Genomic DNA, 17,346 nt, shown 5'->3' with positions numbered 1-17,346 from the left:
AGCCTCTGCCTTCGGCTCAGGTCATGATCTCAGGTTCCTGGGATCAAGCCCTGCATCCGGCTCTCTGCTTGGCAGGGAGCCTGCTTCCCTTCCTCTCTCTCTGCCTGCCTCTCTGCCTGCTTGTGATCTCTGTCAAATAAATAAATAAAATCTTTGAAAAATAAAAAAATAAAAATAAAACTGTTTCCAAATAACACAGAACCACTGGGGGTCCTATACTGCTGGCAGGTGCCCTCTGCCCAATCCTGCTTCCTCCCCTTTCTTTCACAGGTGTTCCTGCCAATAAACCCCATCTCAGTATCTGCTTCCCAGAGGAACGACCCACAACAAGCCATTCCACAGGTTGTGTGACCTTCCCACCAGCTCATGTGGGGAATCTAGCCCAGGGTTGGGGGTGGTCTGTGTCCCCACAGCCTGGTAAGTCCCCTGGGGCTAGTAGCTATAGGCAAAGTAAGAGGTACAGGTACAGGTACAGGGCCTGCACCCGACCTCCACACCTGCCAAGGGCATGAACATAGGCCCGGAGGACCTTGCAGACCTTGAGAGTGTGTGGGTGGGCCTGGATCTCTGAGGGGTGGAGCAAAAGGGGAGCTGCTGCTCAGGTAGATGGGGGCGTGGCAGTGCCAGGCCGGTGAGGGTGTGTGTGAGCCTGTCTGGTTTCCCCTGGGTGGGGCTGGGTAAATGTTCAGGTGCACAGCTCTGTGAGTCCGGCCTGCTGCGGGTTGGGGATGGAAGCCAGAGAGGCAGGCCGTGTCGCGCACGTCTACTCAGTGGGCTGAGGAAGCAGGAGAGCTGGGGCCTGAGGAAAAACTCTGCCTCAGCAGAAGAGGCCAGGGAGAGAGTGCTGATTTTCAGTCTTCAAGGTCTGAGACGCCTCAAATACTGGGGCCTGGGGCAGCGAGGGCTATGACCTGACTTGGCACCCCGGCAAGACGTGGGCAGATGGAGGGGTGGTGAGGGGCCCACTGGATGGACTCGTAAGTAAGGTAGTGGGTGGGTGGCCGGGTGCCTGAGACCCTCCCCCAAGCCCAGGACTGGGCTGCTCAGGGCTGTGGCTCCCGTACTCCGAGGGCAAGCGCCCTCTGTCGGCACCAAAACGGCGCCTACTGCATGTTAGCTCATTTCTCATGGGCAGGAGACTCACAGATGACCCCAATATCACTCCTTCTGGCATTTCCTAGAGGGGAAGAGTTTTCAGGCAGGTGGCCTGCCCGGGCAGACCCCAGGAGCCTGAACCCTTTCAGTCTTGTCTTTGGCCATCGTACCTGAGCAACCACATGTCCTAAGACAAACGCCAATTACAATATAAAATGTTTGTCTACACTGAAAATATCGATGGATGAAATATGCTAACGTCCTGAATTTGCTTTCAAGTAGCGAAAGAGGGAAAAGGGGAGGAGCCGTGGAGGAAGGGTTCATGTGTAGATGAATAAAATCCATGGGACGCCTGGGTGGCGCAGTTGGTTAAACGACTGCCTCCGGCTCAGGGCGTGATCCTGGAGTCCCGGGATCGAGTCCCACATCGGGCTCCCAGCTCCATGGGGAGTCTGCTTCTCCCTCTGACCTTCTCCTCGCTCATGCTCTCTCTCACTGTCTCTCTCTCTCAAATAAATAAAAAAAAAAAATTTAATAAAAAATAAAAAAAAATAAAATAAAATCCTAAAGTGGGGTGATCAGTACCTGGGATGGTTTTTGTTCTCTCCTCTTGACCTTTGTGCATACTTGGGAATGTCTGTAATGAAGCTCTAAGAGTAATCCAGGTGGAAGTCCTTGTTCAAGAGGAAATGACCGGCCGGCCACCAGCAACTTTCAGGGGACGCAGGAACATCCTCGAGGATTCAAGTTCATGTCAGCCTAACGCGGGGGGTTTTTTCTTTATCTTTTTTTGAGTTTGTTTTTTTTTTCTTTTCTTAAGGTTTTATTTATTTATTTGACAGAAAGAGAGATCACAAGTAGGCAGAAAGAGGGGGGAAGCAGGCTCCCCGCTGAGCAGAGAGTCCCATGCGGGGCTTGATCCCAGGACCCCGGGATCATGACCTGAGCCCAAGGCAGAGGTTTTAAGCCACCGAGCCATCCAGGCGCCCGTTTTTACTTTTGAGTGTAGCTGATACACTGTGTCACATTCACGCCAGGTGTTCAACGTGGTGACCTGACTTTTTTTTTTCTCCCTTTGAACATTTTCTGAACTGTGGTAAGGGACACGTAACACGCGATTTACCATCCAAACCATCTGCGAGCCTGCCGTTCAGTGGTGGTGTGCTCATCTGCGCTGCGGTGCAAGCGGTTTCTGGAACACCTTTGCCCTGTCCAGGTACAATTTTGCGGTGACTTCCCCAGACTTCTCTTTATGGTGCCCGGCCCACCCGTAACTCCTTTGGACGAAGGGATTGGAGGCCAGGTCTCTGGAGCTCCAGAGCTCCATCTGGGGTGGGGGTGGGGGGGCGCAGCCAGGCCTGGGGCAGGTTTCTGGGGACCAGCCAGTGGGCCGGCAGGAGGCCTAGACGTGGGGCGGCGTTGGCACTGCAGCCCCGGCTGGCTCCTGCCCGTCTGAGCTCTGTGCCCCAGGGCACCTGAGCGAGCCTGGGCAGCTCTTAGTTTCCACCCTAACCCACAGCCTGCGGCTGCCCCGGTCACTGAGGGAGGGCGGGCAGTGGGGGGTGAATAAAGGCTCCTCCCCAGCACGGTGACTCAGGGAGGGCCGTCCAGGTCCCAGGAGTCCACTTTCACCCCAGGGTGTTGGGCACGTCTCCTTGGGTGCAGTGGCAGGGTGGCCGTGCTAGGTCCTACTACCTTGACCCCAACAGCTGCAGTGCTCTCCGGGAGGAGCTGGCAGCAACGGGGACAGGCATTGGGAATGACCTGCCAGCCTGCTGTCTACGAGGTCTGAAATTCTCAGGCCTCCTAAACAAGAAGGCCCAGCGCTCTGCCCTCCTCCCTCGGGCTGGGGCCTGGCCAAGCAGAGAAAGGGCGAGGCAAGGCCAAGAGTGAGGGCAGGCAGGGGACACTAGGCTGTCAAGTCCCTCCTTCAGCAGCTGCCACTGCCTGCTTACAAAGAAACCGAGGCTCAGGGCAGTCACCGGGAAGTTACAGACCAGGGATTAGAGCCAGGCCAGCCTATCTTCCTCCTCCTCCTGGTAGAAAGAGGCCACCAGGGGCGCCTGGGTGGCTCAGTGGGTTAAGCGGCTGCCTTGGGCTCAGGTCATGATCTCAGGGTCCTGGGATCGAGTCCCGCATCGGGCTCTCTGCTCAGCAGAAAGCCTGCTTCCCTCTCTCTCTCTCTCTCTGCCTGTCTCTCTGTCTACTTGTGATCTCTGCCAAATAAATAAATAAAATCTTTAAAAAAAAAAAAAAGAGGCCACCAAGTGGATTTTTTTGAACATGGTGTGTTGGAACAGAACCCAGCCAACCAGCAGGTCCTCCAGGCGGCCCTTGCAGGGAGGGGTCTGGACATAGATTGGGGGCCAGTCGCTGTGTGTTCGGGGCTTGCTGTCTCCTGAGGGTGACAGACAGATGATCCAAAGCTGCACTGTGACAAGTGTTGCCACAGTGACAGCTGAAGGGGGCAGGGGGAGTAATTTTGCCTTGGGGGTGAGAAGGGGTTAGAGGGGGTGGGAGGAGGGGCGCAGTGGGCACCCTCAACGGATTCTCCCCGAGACCAGCCGTACAGATGAGGACACTGAGGCAGCCCCCAGTGCACAGGCACACCAGGACGGGGCAGAAGTCAGGCCCGAAGGACCGGTCCTGAAGCGGGGGCCGCCACCGCTCCAGCAGGGGAGGCTGGGGATGGAACGTGTGGGCTGGGACGCACCCTCTGGGCAGAGCGGGTGACAGCTAGGAGGCTGGGCACAGCTGGGGCAAGAGTCCAGGAGAAAGGTGATGAGGCCAGAGGTGGCAGCCAGAGAGGAAGGGACCATTCCTAGTCTGGATGAATGGCTCCCCGATTTGGGAGTCTTGGCCAGTCTCAGGCAGCAAGGATGTGCAGCCTCCCCAGCCCTGGGAGACAGACCAGTGCACACACTGGGCGGGGGCCGGCCACTTCAGGACGGGCTCCAGGAAGCATTCTGTTCTTATGACCACCTTTCCCCCTTTTCCCATCGGAAGGGAAAAGGACAAATGAACATGTACAGATGCCTGCCCCCTGCCAGAGCTGCGTTGCATGCCTCACAGACGTTACTTCCCACGAGCCCCTTGTCTGAGATGAGCAAACCGAGGTGCAGGGAGAGAAAAGTAAATGGTCCAAGGTCAGCCGATTCTGGAAGTGGTGCAGCCCGGGACTTGCTTCCCTTCCCTGGTCCAGCGCCCTCTGGGCCTCACCCTTTGGCATCTGGGCATTATAGCTGAACACAGCGGGCTAAAGAGACCCAGCTCCCAGGCCCAGCTCGGCCAGTAATGCTGTGTGTTCTTTTGTGTGTTCTGGGGGGAGCTTTACCATCAGAGGAGATCGGACAGAAGGGACCCAAGGGTTCAAAGTGAACACTCTATGGCTTATACCCTAAGGTTTGTGCTCCTAAACCTGTGCAGGAAGACATGAGGGTGGAGGGCACAGGGTATGTGGAGGCGGACAAGGAGGCCCTCTCTGGACTGGGACCCAAGCTGCCTTTTCCCTGGGGCAGCTGGTCCCCTCGGGCCCCCGCACTCCCCATCCGGGGGAATCAGGACAGACTCCAAGGGCTCAGAGAAGCCAAGCAGGAAGGAGCATCTGCCAGGCCAGCTTCCCAACTTCCAGGGAGGGGTGGTGGCAGTGTGGGGTGTTCTTGGCAGCCTGGAGCCCAGAGCCCGTGCAGGAGGCGGGGGAACGCCAGCCTTGTCCAGGCTGGAGGGGGCGTGGACAGTTTGTTTCTCTGACCTAGAGCTCTGCTTAGAGGGATAGAACCAGGAGGCTCTCACCCCCGGGGGGTCCAGCCCCCTGCACTCTGCACCCAGCCCGCTTCTGGGAAGGGGCTCCAGCCCCCGACTGAGCTTCAAGGCTCCACAGGCCTCTGCTCTGCGGTTGCCCTTCTCTGCTGGGGGAGCCCCTTTCTAAGGATTCCATTCAGTCAGGACCCTCCTGCCCTTCTCCCTTCCCCTCCCCATGCTAAACATCCCTCCTGCTGGGATGTTCCAAAATACTGAACACCCTTCCCCTCCCACCTTCCTCTGGCAGCCTGGTACGGGGAAAGAACATTGGATGGGGGGGGGTCACGAGATCTCTGATAAGTTTCCAAGTTTGTAACAACAAAAAGGGGAGGGGCTGAATCTGAGTTTTCACCAGAACTTACCCTTGATCCTCCCCATGTAATTTCTTGCCAAAAAAAGACAATTCTGCAATCAAACTATCTCATGAACCTTCTCTCTAGAACTCTTCCTTTCCTCACTGCCCCTGCCTTCTGTGACTCTGTTTCCTTTTTTTAATTTTTTAAGAAATGTATTTAACAGAGAGAGAGAGAGAGCGCGCACAAGCAGTGGGAGGAGCAAAGGGAGAAGGAGAAAGCGGACTCCCAGCTGAGCAGGGAGCCTGGACGCGCAGCTAGATCCCAGGGATCATGACCTGAGCCCAAGGCAGACACTTAACCGACTGAGCCATCTAGGTGCCCCACACGTGGCTCCGTTTCTGTTCCCTGAGATCCCTATAGTCCAGTCTCCCTGCATTGACCTCTACACAGGGCCTGAGTACGCAGCACTCCAAAGTCCAGCTTGGTCCTCACACCTCCCTCTCTCAAAGCCTCAGAGGTTCCTGGCACCTACTTGTTCTTTGGGTTTTGTTGTTTTTTGGGTTTGTTTTGTTTTGTTTTTTGAGATTTATTTATTCATTTGAAAGAGAGAGCAGGAGCAGGGGAGGGGCAGAGGAAGAGGGAGACAAGCAGACTCTGATGAGCATGGAGACGGACTCCGGGCTCCATCTGAGACCCTGAGCGAAATAAAAAAATCAGAGGCTTATCCAACTGAGCCACCCAGGCACCCCCAATCCCTCAATGGCACCTATTTCTAATTAATAAGCTTGCATTCCTCAGAAAGTGCCCTGCCCCTCCAGCCAGAGGCTCCTGACCACGGTGAGCCCCTTCCTCCATGGAAATGCTTCCCATCCTTCAAGTACCACCTCAAAAGCCATCTCCCCAAGAAGGCCTTTCCTCGGGTCCCCCTAAAGGTGAAGCATGTCCTTGGGCTGAACCTTCATCCGTCCCAGCCAGTAACCGCACCAGACTGGGGCACCACGTGGGAGCTCTACATCCAAAGTAGTAGTTTGTTTTCTTAGTTTTCTTTCCCCTTAAGTTTGGTATTTCCATCGTTAGTAAATGAGGAAGGATGGCACAAAAGGTAAAGGGTTGCAAACTGGTGACCCGTGGACCCGGACTAATCCACGGGGGACACAACTTCTTCGTTGTGGTAAAATTTCCATCCCATAAAATCAACCATTTTCAAGTGCCCAATTCAAAGGCATTTAGTACATTCATGAGGTTGTGCAACCACCAAGCCTCTAGTTTCAAAACATTTCCTCATCCCAAAAGGAAACTCCATGCCCATTAAGCAGTCACTCCTCATTTGTCTCTCCCTACAGCCTCTGGCCCTAATCTGCTTTGTGTCACTATGCATTTACCGACCTCATCTAAGTGGAATCTCACCACTGGGGGGCCTTTTGTGTCTGGTTTATTTCACACAAGCCTCGTTTTTTGGAGATTCATGCATATTGCACCAGGTATGAAAGCTTCCTTCTTTTTTAGGGCTGACTACTATTCCATCGCGTTGATGTACCACGATGTGTTTATCCATTCATCCGCGGTTGGGCATTGTGGATCGTGTCGCCCACCTCGGGCAACTGGGAAGGGTCAGGCTGTGAACATTCCCGTACAAACCCTTGTCCGAGTTCCTCTTTCCAATTTGGGGGACTATACCTAGAAGTGGACTTGCTGGGTCCTAGGATGACTGGGTTTAACTTTTTGAGTAAGGCACGCGTTTTAATTGTTTGACTCTGGATACCTTCAGGTGTCCTTCTCTGCCTGCCTCCATCTCTCCTGCACTGTCTTTCACCTGTTTGACTCACGTTATTTGTCTGGCCCCTGAAGGCATCCGAATTTGCTGCCCCTAGAAGGCTTTGGCGGCGAATAAATAAATAAGTAAATAAATAGGCATGCTTAGCGCCGAATTCAGTCGTTCGGGAGCCACAGAGCTCCGGTTATATCTCTCCATCTCTCAGAGCACTGTTTTGCTCCACCTCGGAACCGGTAATAGTGCTTACCTAAGAGGAGGCGCGAGGATCTGGGAGGTGATGGACGGAACGCGCCTCCTCGGGAGCTGCCGAGTTCTGGAAACGGAGAGAGGCGGGCGAGGCCAGGAGGAGGAGGAGCGGGGCGGGCAGGGCGCCCTCCGGGGACGTCGGCGGCGCTCAGGGGGCTGCCGACCAGTCGGGGATCCGCGCTGGGCGCAGCGGGCAGAGGGCTCGGGCGGCTCCCGCGCGGGGTGCGCGGCGAGCCGGGGCGGGGCCCAGGTTGGCTCGCGGTGGGCGGGGGTTGCCCCCCGTCCCCGCCCCCCACATCCGGGGGCCCGGCCGGGCTCTGGGCTGGCGGCGCGCGGGTGAGTCAGGCCGGGTTTTCCCTCCGCCTCTGGGGCAGGCGAGCGAGCGCCGCGGAGCGCGTCCCTCCCTCACCAATCCGGCTCCGGCGTCCGCCCGCCCGGCCGCGTTTTCCCCCCCGTAGTCTGCTGCCCGCCCGCCTCGCAGACTCGCCCGGAGCCGGCCCCTGGAAGGAGGGTTCGAATCCGCGCGAGGGAACTGCGGCGCGCGGGGGGCGCGGAGCGGCGCCAGCATGGTGAGTGCGACGCGCGGGGGCTCGGGGACTGGGCTGGGGGTGGGGCCGGTCTCCGAGAGCTCCCTTTCCCGGCGACCTTGGCCAAGCCGTAGCCCTGGGCCAGCGAGGTGCCGGTCTGAGAAGTGGGCGGGGGGGGGCGGGGTGCGCCCAGGTGCCCACTGCCTCCAGACCCTGAGGCACCGAGGCGCGGGGTCAGGGACCGACCGCGACGCTCCTCTGGAGGGGCAGACGGCAGGTTACCCGGCTCTCTGCAACCCCTGCAAATGTGCCCTCCGCGGAGCAGCGCCTGGGACCCCTGCGCCGCGGCTGAGGTGGGGCAGGCGCCCTTGGCGCGGGAAGCTGACCCGGGCTTTCGGTCCCCCAGCTTGGCCGCTCCGAGCAGGCCCCAGGGAGGAGCCCGCAAGAGACGCCCCCTCCAACCCCCAGGTAGCTTGAGGACCTCCCGCAGTTCTGGGCAGCCCACGCCTCTGCCACAGTCTTCCCGGGGAGGAAATTCCGTGGGGATGCCAACATCGTCTGCTCCTCCACCTTCCCCACGAGACCACTCTCCCGCCCTCTCCGGGATACCCCCTTCCTGCTCCGGTCTCCTGTCCTGTAAGGGCGGCAGCTGCCGGCTTGCTGCCGATCGCCGCTGCCGGGATCCCGACCTGTGGGGACACTACCAGTTCTTGGCGGCTAGAGCACCATCCCAGTTCGGCCAGAACCTTTCGCCAGAGGGAGTGCCGGCCTGGGGCCAGGGCGACATGGGGTCCCCGGCTGTGTCTGGAAAGAGAACTGAGCTGGGACTTGTCGCCTCCCACCCAGCGCCCAGCCCCCCCCCCCATGCAGATTGGGGCTCTCCTCATTTGCACCTGGGGCTTAGCCTGGCTGACCGGAGACCTTGGCCCCCCGTGCCCTCTCTGCCCAACCAAGAAGAGAGCCGAGGCTGGAGGCCATCCTGGGCCCAGTGATCGGCCTCCTCCCAGGGCCCTCCTGGGCAGGGCTTCTCTGCCGGCTGGCTGAGTGTGGGTGTGTATGTGCCAGACTGAATGAATGCGGCCGGCCTGCTCCCGCCACCGCCTCTAGAACTAGCAGCTTCCAGGGCTCGAAGTCCCCAGGCAGCAGTGCTTCCACTATTTCACTTTGACCCAGGCGCAGGCAGGACCAGACCTTCGTGGGGTCCAGACCTAGGTGGTTGCTGGATGCCCTTGGGAAAAGCGGGCGTGGGGGGCTGGGCAGACATACATACACAGTTGCCTGTGACCCTGGCTGGTCCAGCAGTAGAGAAAGGCCTTGCCTAGGGAGTTGGAATTGCTCATCATTGTGAGATCTTGGGCAGCTGGCTTCTGGGCCTCAGTTTCCTCACCTGCCCCCCACTAGGCTGTTGTAGAGAGGAGCTCAGATGATGAAATAAAAGGACTCAGAAACTGAGGAGTGGTCTACACCTCTGCCTGACTCTGTGGTGTTACTAGGACTCACTCCTATGGGGTTAGATGCTGGGCTCTGCCTCTTCAGGTGTCTTGGTGGAAGTGGAGTATAGCAGCCTCTCCCACCCCAGCCCTGGGCCCCCTTCACGCGCTGTCCTCGTTTGGAGCTGGGACATTCCAGTCCAATTCCTCAGGGGCAGCTGCAGACACTCCCTTCAGCAAAGCTGATCCCCCAGCAGGTGGTGGGACCCTCCTCTGGGGCCTGGGCTCTGGAGGGGCTAACCACAGCCAAGGCCAGACTGGGAGCATCCTGCCCACATGCTCTTGGATGGGCCAGTCTAGAAGAGATGCGCTGGGGTTGGGGTTGGGGGGGCAGAGGCTGCTGCTGCTGTTTTTTTGTTTTTTTTTTTTAAATTAGTCACTTTTTTAAAAAAAAGATTTATTTATTTATTAGAGAAAGAGAGAACAAGTGGCTAGGGGGAGAGGAAGAGGGAGAATCAGACTCCCCACTGAGCAGGGAGCCTGACATGGGGCTCGATCCCAGGACCCTGAGCTGAAGGCAGCAGCTTAACCCACTGAGCCACCCAGGTGCCCTCCACAGCTGTTTCTAATTGCTCAGGTCACACGTGGAGAGAAGCCCCTCACTCCCCCCCCCCCCAACTCTCTGCATCTAGCCTGGGGACTGGGTAGAACCACTGGGTCTTCTTGCTAGTGTAGTACTGGAGCGTTTGTGTGTGGTGTGTGTGTGTGTCCCAGAGGGTGCTCAGTGCCGTGAGGGTGACCTTGTCCGTGACTGTGTGCTGTTGGATGTGACCATCCGTGCTCTGTCCTCTAACATAGGAGCTATTGCGCTGCTCACTGACTGGACTGCGGTATGGAGGAGGGAGGTAAATGTGTTCTGGTGGCCCGTGGCTGCCTCCAGATCACGGGCTCCCTCCTGGGACCTGAGACCCTTTGTGGGGAACAGAGGGTGCCCGTTACCTCTCCCTGAGACAGGAAGTCAGGATCTCCCCAGGGGAAGGTGAGGTGGTGTGTGTTTTGGGGAGAGGTGGGCGTATTTGAGCCCTTTCACATCCCTCGTCTCTGTGATGGAAACCCAAATGGAAGACAGTGCGTGCAGTCTCGCCCACTTCCGAGATGGGGCAGCTGAGGCATGCGGCAGAAGGAGAAGCAATTGTGGCTGGGTGCTGGTAGACAGACAGTGTGAGGACAGGGCTGGAGGCCGAGTTCTTGGCTGTCCACCACCCTGAGACACAGCGACAAGAGCTAAGCGTACTCAGACACAGTGGGTGTCCCTGGGTATGCCTGTCATGGTAAGGAGGTGTCAGATTGGGAGGCGGGACACTCCAACTCTAACGCTTTGGGCTGTGGGTGCTGTCCTCAGCCCCCATTAAGCATTCAGCAGCCATCCTGCAGAAATCACAGGCGTCTCACTCCCAGCAGCTCTGTGACCTTGGCCGAGTCACTTCACCTTTGGGAGCCCCAGTGCCCTTGCCTTAAAAGAGGGATGACAGCTCTGTCATTGGGACTCACTGAGACCCTACCCAGGGCTGTGTTGCTGGAGGTGGCCAGCACCGGTGTTTCCTTGACTGGATGAGTCCCCCGACCCTGCGTGCCCTGTGACCTCCGCAGAGGCTCTTAGCTGGCCACAGGGTGGGGGTAGGGAGCAGGGCCATGCCCCCCTGCCTCTCACTCACAGAGAGCTTTGTCTTCCATGAATACAAAACCTGGAAATGGTTGAGGAAGATGGAACCTCCTAACGGCCATTGTTTGAGGTGGGAGTGGGTGTCCCAGAAGCAAATTGGGGTGGGTGAGGGGAGCACAGCTGCTGCATGCCTGATGGGTGTCTGTAGGGGATCCGGAGCAGCTGCTTGGGGGCGGGAGGCAGAGAAGATGGTGGTGTTCGCTCATTCAGCAGGTCCTGTCCATGTATCTACTGCATGTGGGGCCTTGGGCTGGACGGGGCTCTGGTGGGGGACTAGGTCCAGGCCCCTGCCCTCCAGGGCGTGATCTCAGCGCAGGTGGGAGCTGGTCCCCAACCTGGTCTCTGGGCCGGCTGCCCTGCCAGGGAGGAAGAGTTCACATCTGAGCCCGTGAGCCCGTCTTCGGTCAGTCTGTGTTGACCCTGGCTATGGGCCAGGCCTTGAACTGGACCTTTTGTCCTGTATCTCGGCTCATCCTCCCCAGCCTCCGTGAGTGGTAAGACTGCTCGAGGAAGCTAGATTCGCACACGTGATTGGCCTCACTCTGGGTCAAGATTTGGGATCCCGGGGCGCCTGGGTGGCTCAGTGGGTTAAGCCGCTGCCTTCGGCTCAGGTCATGATCTCAGGGTCCTGGGATCAAGCCCCGCATCGGGCTCTCTGCTCAGCGGGGAGCCTGCTTCCTCCTCTCTCTCTGTCTGCCTCTCTGCCTACTTGTGATCTCTGTCTGTCAAATAAATAAATAAAATCTTTAAAAAAAAAAAAAAAAAGATTTGGGATCCCTCCCCGCCTGGTTTTGGGGTGGCAGCTTAGGCAAGGGCCCCCACCGCCCCTTCCCTCTGTCTCCCGCCACTGCCAATATGACTACGTGAACACCTGTTCCGGAAGCTGGCCATTGTTCCCGCCATCCTTCCTCCCCTAGGCCCTTCCTGTTTGTATCCCTCCCACTGCAGCCCCCAACCCCACCCGTGCCAGGTGCTTCCCTTGGGGAACTCTGACCCACTGCTGGAAGAGGGGCTGCACTGGGTTTTCCCCCTCCTCAGAGAAAAAGAAGGAACAGGGAGTCATAGGCCTCCCTCCAAACTGGGTGAGAAGCCTGGTAGGAGAGCAAGCAAAGGCAAAGACAGAGCCCGAGTCCTCAGCTGGCCCAGTCCTGGGAGGGGCCTTCTCCCACTGCTTTGGGCCTGATGGCCCACGATACCCTATCACACCGGCCCCCGGCTGGAGCTGGGGCACCGGGCTGGTGGCTTTGGGGGCTCTGCCCCTTTCTCGTGGCCAGCCTAGGAATCCCGTCCTGGATTCTGTCCGAATCCCTTGTCTTCCTCCTGGGCCCCAGCCAGGGAGGGACCTGACAGAACATGCCCCTGGTCTTAGGGGACCAGGGAAGTGGGTAGCAAGTGTGCCTACCTGCCTCTGACAGAGTCTCCCAATCCCCAGAAGCCGCTGCATGTGCCCTGTTGAAACTTCATGGCCACAGCGCCAGGCCCTGCCGCCATTGCCATGGGCAGCGTGGGCAGCCTGTTGGAACGGCAGGACTTCTCCCCCGAAGAGCTACGAGCAGCACTCGCCGGGTCCCGGACCTCCCGCCAGCCTGATGGGCTCCTCCGGAAGGGCTTGGGCCAGCGTGAGCTCTTCAGCTACCTGCACCTCCCCAAGAAGGACGGCAAGAACACCAAGAGAGCCCCTCGGAACGAGCCTGCTGACTACACCACTCTCTACTACCGAGAACATCCTCGGGCTGGCGACTTCAGCAAGACTTCGCTGCCCGAGCGGGGTCGCTTCGACAAGGTGCATCTCTGCCCTCTTTCCTCCCTAGTGTTGGAGGGTGGGGATGGGGAGTGTGGGGTCTCCTCGGAGACCCAGGTGCCCAGATGGGGCTGGGACATGAACCTCCTGCCACAGGCCGGGTCACAGGTCACCGGTCACCACGCCCTGGGGACGTGAACCCCAGGTTCTCAGAGAGGATCCTGGGGGGTGCTGTGGGAGCAGCTCTGTCAGAGGGCAGAGCTGAGGTCAGCCCAGGGCCTCAGACCTGCCCTTTCTTCCTGGCAGTGCCGCATCCGCCCATCGGTGTTCAAGCCCGTGGCGGGCGCCGGGAAGGGCTTCCTGTCCATGCAGAGCCTGGCGGCCCACAAGGGCCAGAAGATGTGGCGCAGCAATGGCAGCCTACACACGCTGGCCTGCCACCCCCCGCTGAGCCCAGGGCCCCGGGCCAGCCAGGCCCAGGCCCGTGCCCAGCTGCTACACGCCCTCAGCCTGGACGAGGGCGGCCCCGATCCCGAGCCCAGCCTGTCTGACTCCTCCAGCGGGGGCAGCTTTGGCCGCAGTCCTGGCACTGGCCCTGGCCCCTTCAGCTCCTCGTTGGGCCACATTAACCACCTGGGGGGCTCCCTGGACCGGGCCTCACGGGTCCCCAAGGAGGCTGGGCCGCTGGCTATGCTGAGCTGCCTGCCTGAGCCGCCACCGCCCTATGAGTTCTCCTGCCCCACCCCGGAGGAGGTGGTATCCGTCCTGCCCGACACCTGTGAGGATCTCAAGAGGGGCCTTGGTGATGAGGACGGCGCCAACCCCTTCTCACAGGTGAGGGTGCCCCCCTTCCCTGGGGTCCTGTTCTGCCCCTTGGCACGGGAGTGCAGGGAAGACAGGAGGGGTCCCAGGCAGTTCACCTAGGGGGCTCGGGCCCCCAGAGAGTAAGGAAGATGGAGGGGATCCAATCCCCCACCCCCCACATGATGGGGGATGTTATGTCACTGGCAGCCCTTGCTGTTGAGGAGTTGTGGGGAAGGGAGGAAGAGCGACTCCCTGGGCATGCCACGTGTTGGGGACACTTCCCCTCCAACCCCGGCAGGGTGTCCGTGGGTGCGGGCGTGGCAGGTGTCTCTTCCCCTTGGCAGGTGCTGGAGGAGCGCCAGCGGCTGTGGCTGGCGGAGCTGAAGCGCCTGTACGTGGAGCGGCTACACGAGGTAGCTCAGAAGGCAGAGCGCAGTGAGCGCAACCTCCAGCTCCAACTTTTCATGGCCCAGCAGGAGCAGCGGCGTCTGCGCAAAGAGCTCCGGGCGCAGCAGGGCCTAGGCCCGGAGCCACGGCCCCCCAGCGCCCTTCCGGAGGCCGATCCTGGCGCCCGCCCGGAGGAGGAGGCGCGATGGGAGGTGAGAGATCAGGCATCCAGAAACCCTCTGTCCCCATCCTCTCCCACCCATCCCCACCCCCGGACTGAGCCCACTCCTGCCGGTGCTGTTGCCCTCCAGGTGTGCCAGAAGACCGCGGAGATCAGCCTCCTGAAGCAGCAGCTGCGGGAGGCGCAGGCGGAGCTGGCGCAGAAGCTGGCCGAGATCTTCAGTCTGAAGACGCAGCTGCGGGGCAGCCGGGCGCAGGCGCAGGCGCAGGACGCGGAGCTGGCCCAGCTGCGGGAGGCGGTGCGGAGCCTGCGGGAGCAGGGCCCGCGGGAGGAGACCCCGGGCAGCTGTGAGACAGACGATTGCAAAAGCCGGGGGCTTCTGGCCGAGGCTGGGGGCAGCGAGGGCGGAGGGGCCGGAGGGGGCACTGAGCAGCTGCGGGCCCAGCTGGTGCAGGAGCGGCTGCGCGCCCAGGAGCAGGCGCTGTGCTTCGAGCGGGAGCGGCGGACGTGGCAGGAGGAGAAGGAGCGGGTGCTACGCTACCAGCGGGAGATCCAGGGAGGCTACCTGGACATGTACCGCCGCAACCAGGTGCTGGAACAGGAGCTGCGGGCGCTGCGGGAGCCGCCGGCACCCTGGAGTCCCCGCCTGGAGTCCTCCAAGATCTGAGGCCAGTCGATGAGCGGGCGGCAGAAGCACCGCCAGAAAATGGTTTGGACAAGCCTGCCCTGAGACGGCTGGCTCCTTCCTTACACTGGCCAGAGGCAGAACCTGCTGAGGCTGGCCAGGGGTGGGGAGGCCCACCGAGAGGAGGGCTCCAGTGGTGCTGTAGGCCAGATAGGGGGCCTGCAGCAGGAGCCAGGGGGCAAGGCTTCCCGGCAGAGGAGCACCTCGGCAGGGCCCCCGCCCTGTTCCTGGAGTAGATGTGGCCCAGAGGAGGAGGTAGGGGAATGAAGAGCCCCATGACGCAGAAGGGCACGCGTGAAGGAGGGAGGCTGGGATGGGAACATTGGCCTCCCCCAGAATAAAACCACATTTTCTACAAGGAGGCCCCCGGCTGCTACATTGGGCTTGTCCTTGGCCTGAGTCTAGAGGATTGTGGAGGGTGGGGGTGGGCGAGGTTCTTTTTCTGGACTGTAGCTTCTTCCTTCCATGGTCATGGGCGGTGGGAAGGGGTGCCCAGTGCCCGTGTGTGCAGCCACTGGGCATGTCTGTTGGGGAGTGGGGGCATCCTTGCCCTGGCACCACACGGTTCCTTAGCTGCCGTGTGGGCTGAAATTCCTTTCTTCAGCACCAGTGGGATTTTGCAGAAGGAACAATGCCAGAGAACCCAGAAAAAACAAAAGGGCAAGTCAGCCAAGGCATTGCTAGAACACGAAACATTGTCTTGGTAGGAAGTTTGGGCCCTAGGTACCCAGCCCCCTGTTGGGTCTGAGGCTGGCCCTAAGACAGCTTCCCTCAGAGCTCCAGGAGGGCCCTGGCCCTCCCAGAACTCACCTCCCATCTTTCCATCTGGCTGTGGCACACCCCTCCTTCCGCAGGGATGGGAGCCCCCCCACCCCACCCCCGGGGCCATGCAGGAAACAGGCGGAGAAAACTTGTGGGTGGGTTACTTGGTAAAGGGCCTGCACCACAGCAGGGCATGTGGCCATTTCCCTGTAGGCAATGGAAGGCCAAGGGATGTTTTTAAGCAGGGGTGAGATGTGATCTGATTTGTATTCTGCAAAGCTCTGTGCGGAGAGGAAGAACCTTCCACCTCCAGCCCTGCACCAGGCTCCCTGACCCTTGGTCTAGGACCTCAGACCCCTCCAGCCAGCTCCCACCCCCAGCCTCTCAGCTGTCTGGTTTCCCCTCTGGGCTTTTGCTTGTTCCCCGGTGGGTGGCCTGGAGCACAGATCCAGTCTGGCACGCAGGTGGCCCGTCCCCACTCCTGGCAGTAAAGTTCAGCACCCTACGGCACCAGGCATTGAGCACATAGTGTCAGTTAGGCCTTCGGTGTGTGGAGTCTCAGGGTTGAATTAGATGTCCGTCCCGCTCCAGGGGAGCCAGCTCGCAGAGGTCTCCTCTCCCAGTCCCTGCCCCGATGGGGCAGCAGCACCCTCAGACCAGTTTTCTGCAGAAACCCCAGTTTGCTCCTTTCAGCCATGATTCCCCATTCCCAGGCCACGCCTGGCCACCCCTCGCACCCCCCAGCAGGTGGATCCTGGTGGAGTCACTTTGCAGGGGTACCCACAGAGGGCTGTGGAGTATGTGCTGGTGTGCCTCGCTTTTTTAGGGTGTGGAGTTGTCTGCTCTGGGGATGGTGTGTTTATGGCCCTGTAAGTGGCAGGTGCGTGTGGAGCTATCTTGTGGGTGGTGGGTGTGTCTGGGGGTGTGTTTGGGGCTCCTGGGTTGGGAGGCCAGGAGGGCTGCTTCCTGGCCGCTGTTCTGCTCCATTTCTTCCCGCCAGCCCCAACCTCAGCCCCTCTTCGCTCTCCCAGACGGGTAGAGCCTGTGGCCAGGACAGACCCCTGCACCTAGCTGAGACCTTTTGAGGACCACCCTGAGCCCGGGTCCTCTGCCGGGGAGGGAAACTGGGAGCACTCAAGTTAGGCAGACCAGGAACCCGTTTCACAGATCCCTCCAAACCGAGGTTTCTGGGCCAGTGACCCTCCAGAAGGCACCCCTGCCCGCCCTCCCCCACCCACCCAGCTAGGTACTGACCTAAAGCCTGCATCACTCCCTCCCTGCAGCCTGGAGCTGGTCATGCTGGGGGCCCAGGTGCCCCACCATGGCTGGGGTCCCCCTTCTGGTATACCATCTCTTCAGAAGAGCTCCCCACCCAGCAATTAGAGAGCTAGGCCGGCCAGTACAGCCGGCGGGGAATGGGTGGGCGGTACCAAAACTTGGCAGCTGTGCCAGAAACCAGGGCCAGACCCAGATGCAGGGGGCGGGTGCCCGCGAAAGCTGAAGCTGGGGTGGCTCCGAGGGAACCGGATCCCTTGTTAGCTCATTCCTGCCTGGCAAACCAGTTCCCTGGTCCCCGAGCCGGCTGGGTGGCTCTAGCCGATCACAGGTGTCGCAGCAGTGGCTACCGCTCTGGAGCTACCCCTCCGTCCTGCGAGAGGTGGCCCCAACCCCCAGCTCCCCAATTGCCCAGAGGCCCCCTCCCCCCCAGCAGATGAGGCCCCAGGCAGCGGATTCTCGAGAACAGAGGCGAGCTCCCTGCACTGGGCTCTCCTGGTCTCAGCTCACTGTCACATTTTCCAGTGGCCCCTTCCAGGCCCCTTAGTCTATCACTCAAGGCTTCTGACAGCCTAGCCTCTGGATAATGGCCCTTTCTGGCCCCAGCAGCCCTTCGCAG

At 60.0% G+C, this 17,346-nt stretch overlaps 1 protein-coding gene across 1 annotated transcript; it reads left to right on the top strand.

Annotated features, from left to right (window-relative positions):
• The first annotated feature begins 7,566 nt into the window (after positions 1-7,566).
• N4BP3 (NEDD4 binding protein 3) lies at positions 7,567-15,048 on the top strand. Its single transcript, XM_044262905.1, has 5 exons — positions 7,567-7,781; positions 12,325-12,675; positions 12,940-13,467; positions 13,782-14,036; positions 14,136-15,048. Exons 2-5 carry the CDS (start codon positions 12,355-12,357, stop codon positions 14,670-14,672), a joined length of 1,641 nt encoding a protein of 546 aa, XP_044118840.1. The 5' UTR covers positions 7,567-7,781; positions 12,325-12,354; the 3' UTR covers positions 14,673-15,048.
• The last annotated feature ends 2,298 nt before the right edge of the window (positions 15,049-17,346 follow it).

This window comes from Neovison vison, chromosome 1, assembly GCF_020171115.1.
Source record: "Neovison vison isolate M4711 chromosome 1, ASM_NN_V1, whole genome shotgun sequence".
Lineage (NCBI taxonomy): Eukaryota > Metazoa > Chordata > Mammalia > Carnivora > Mustelidae > Neogale > Neogale vison.
This window is presented reverse-complemented; position numbering and strand designations above follow the sequence as displayed.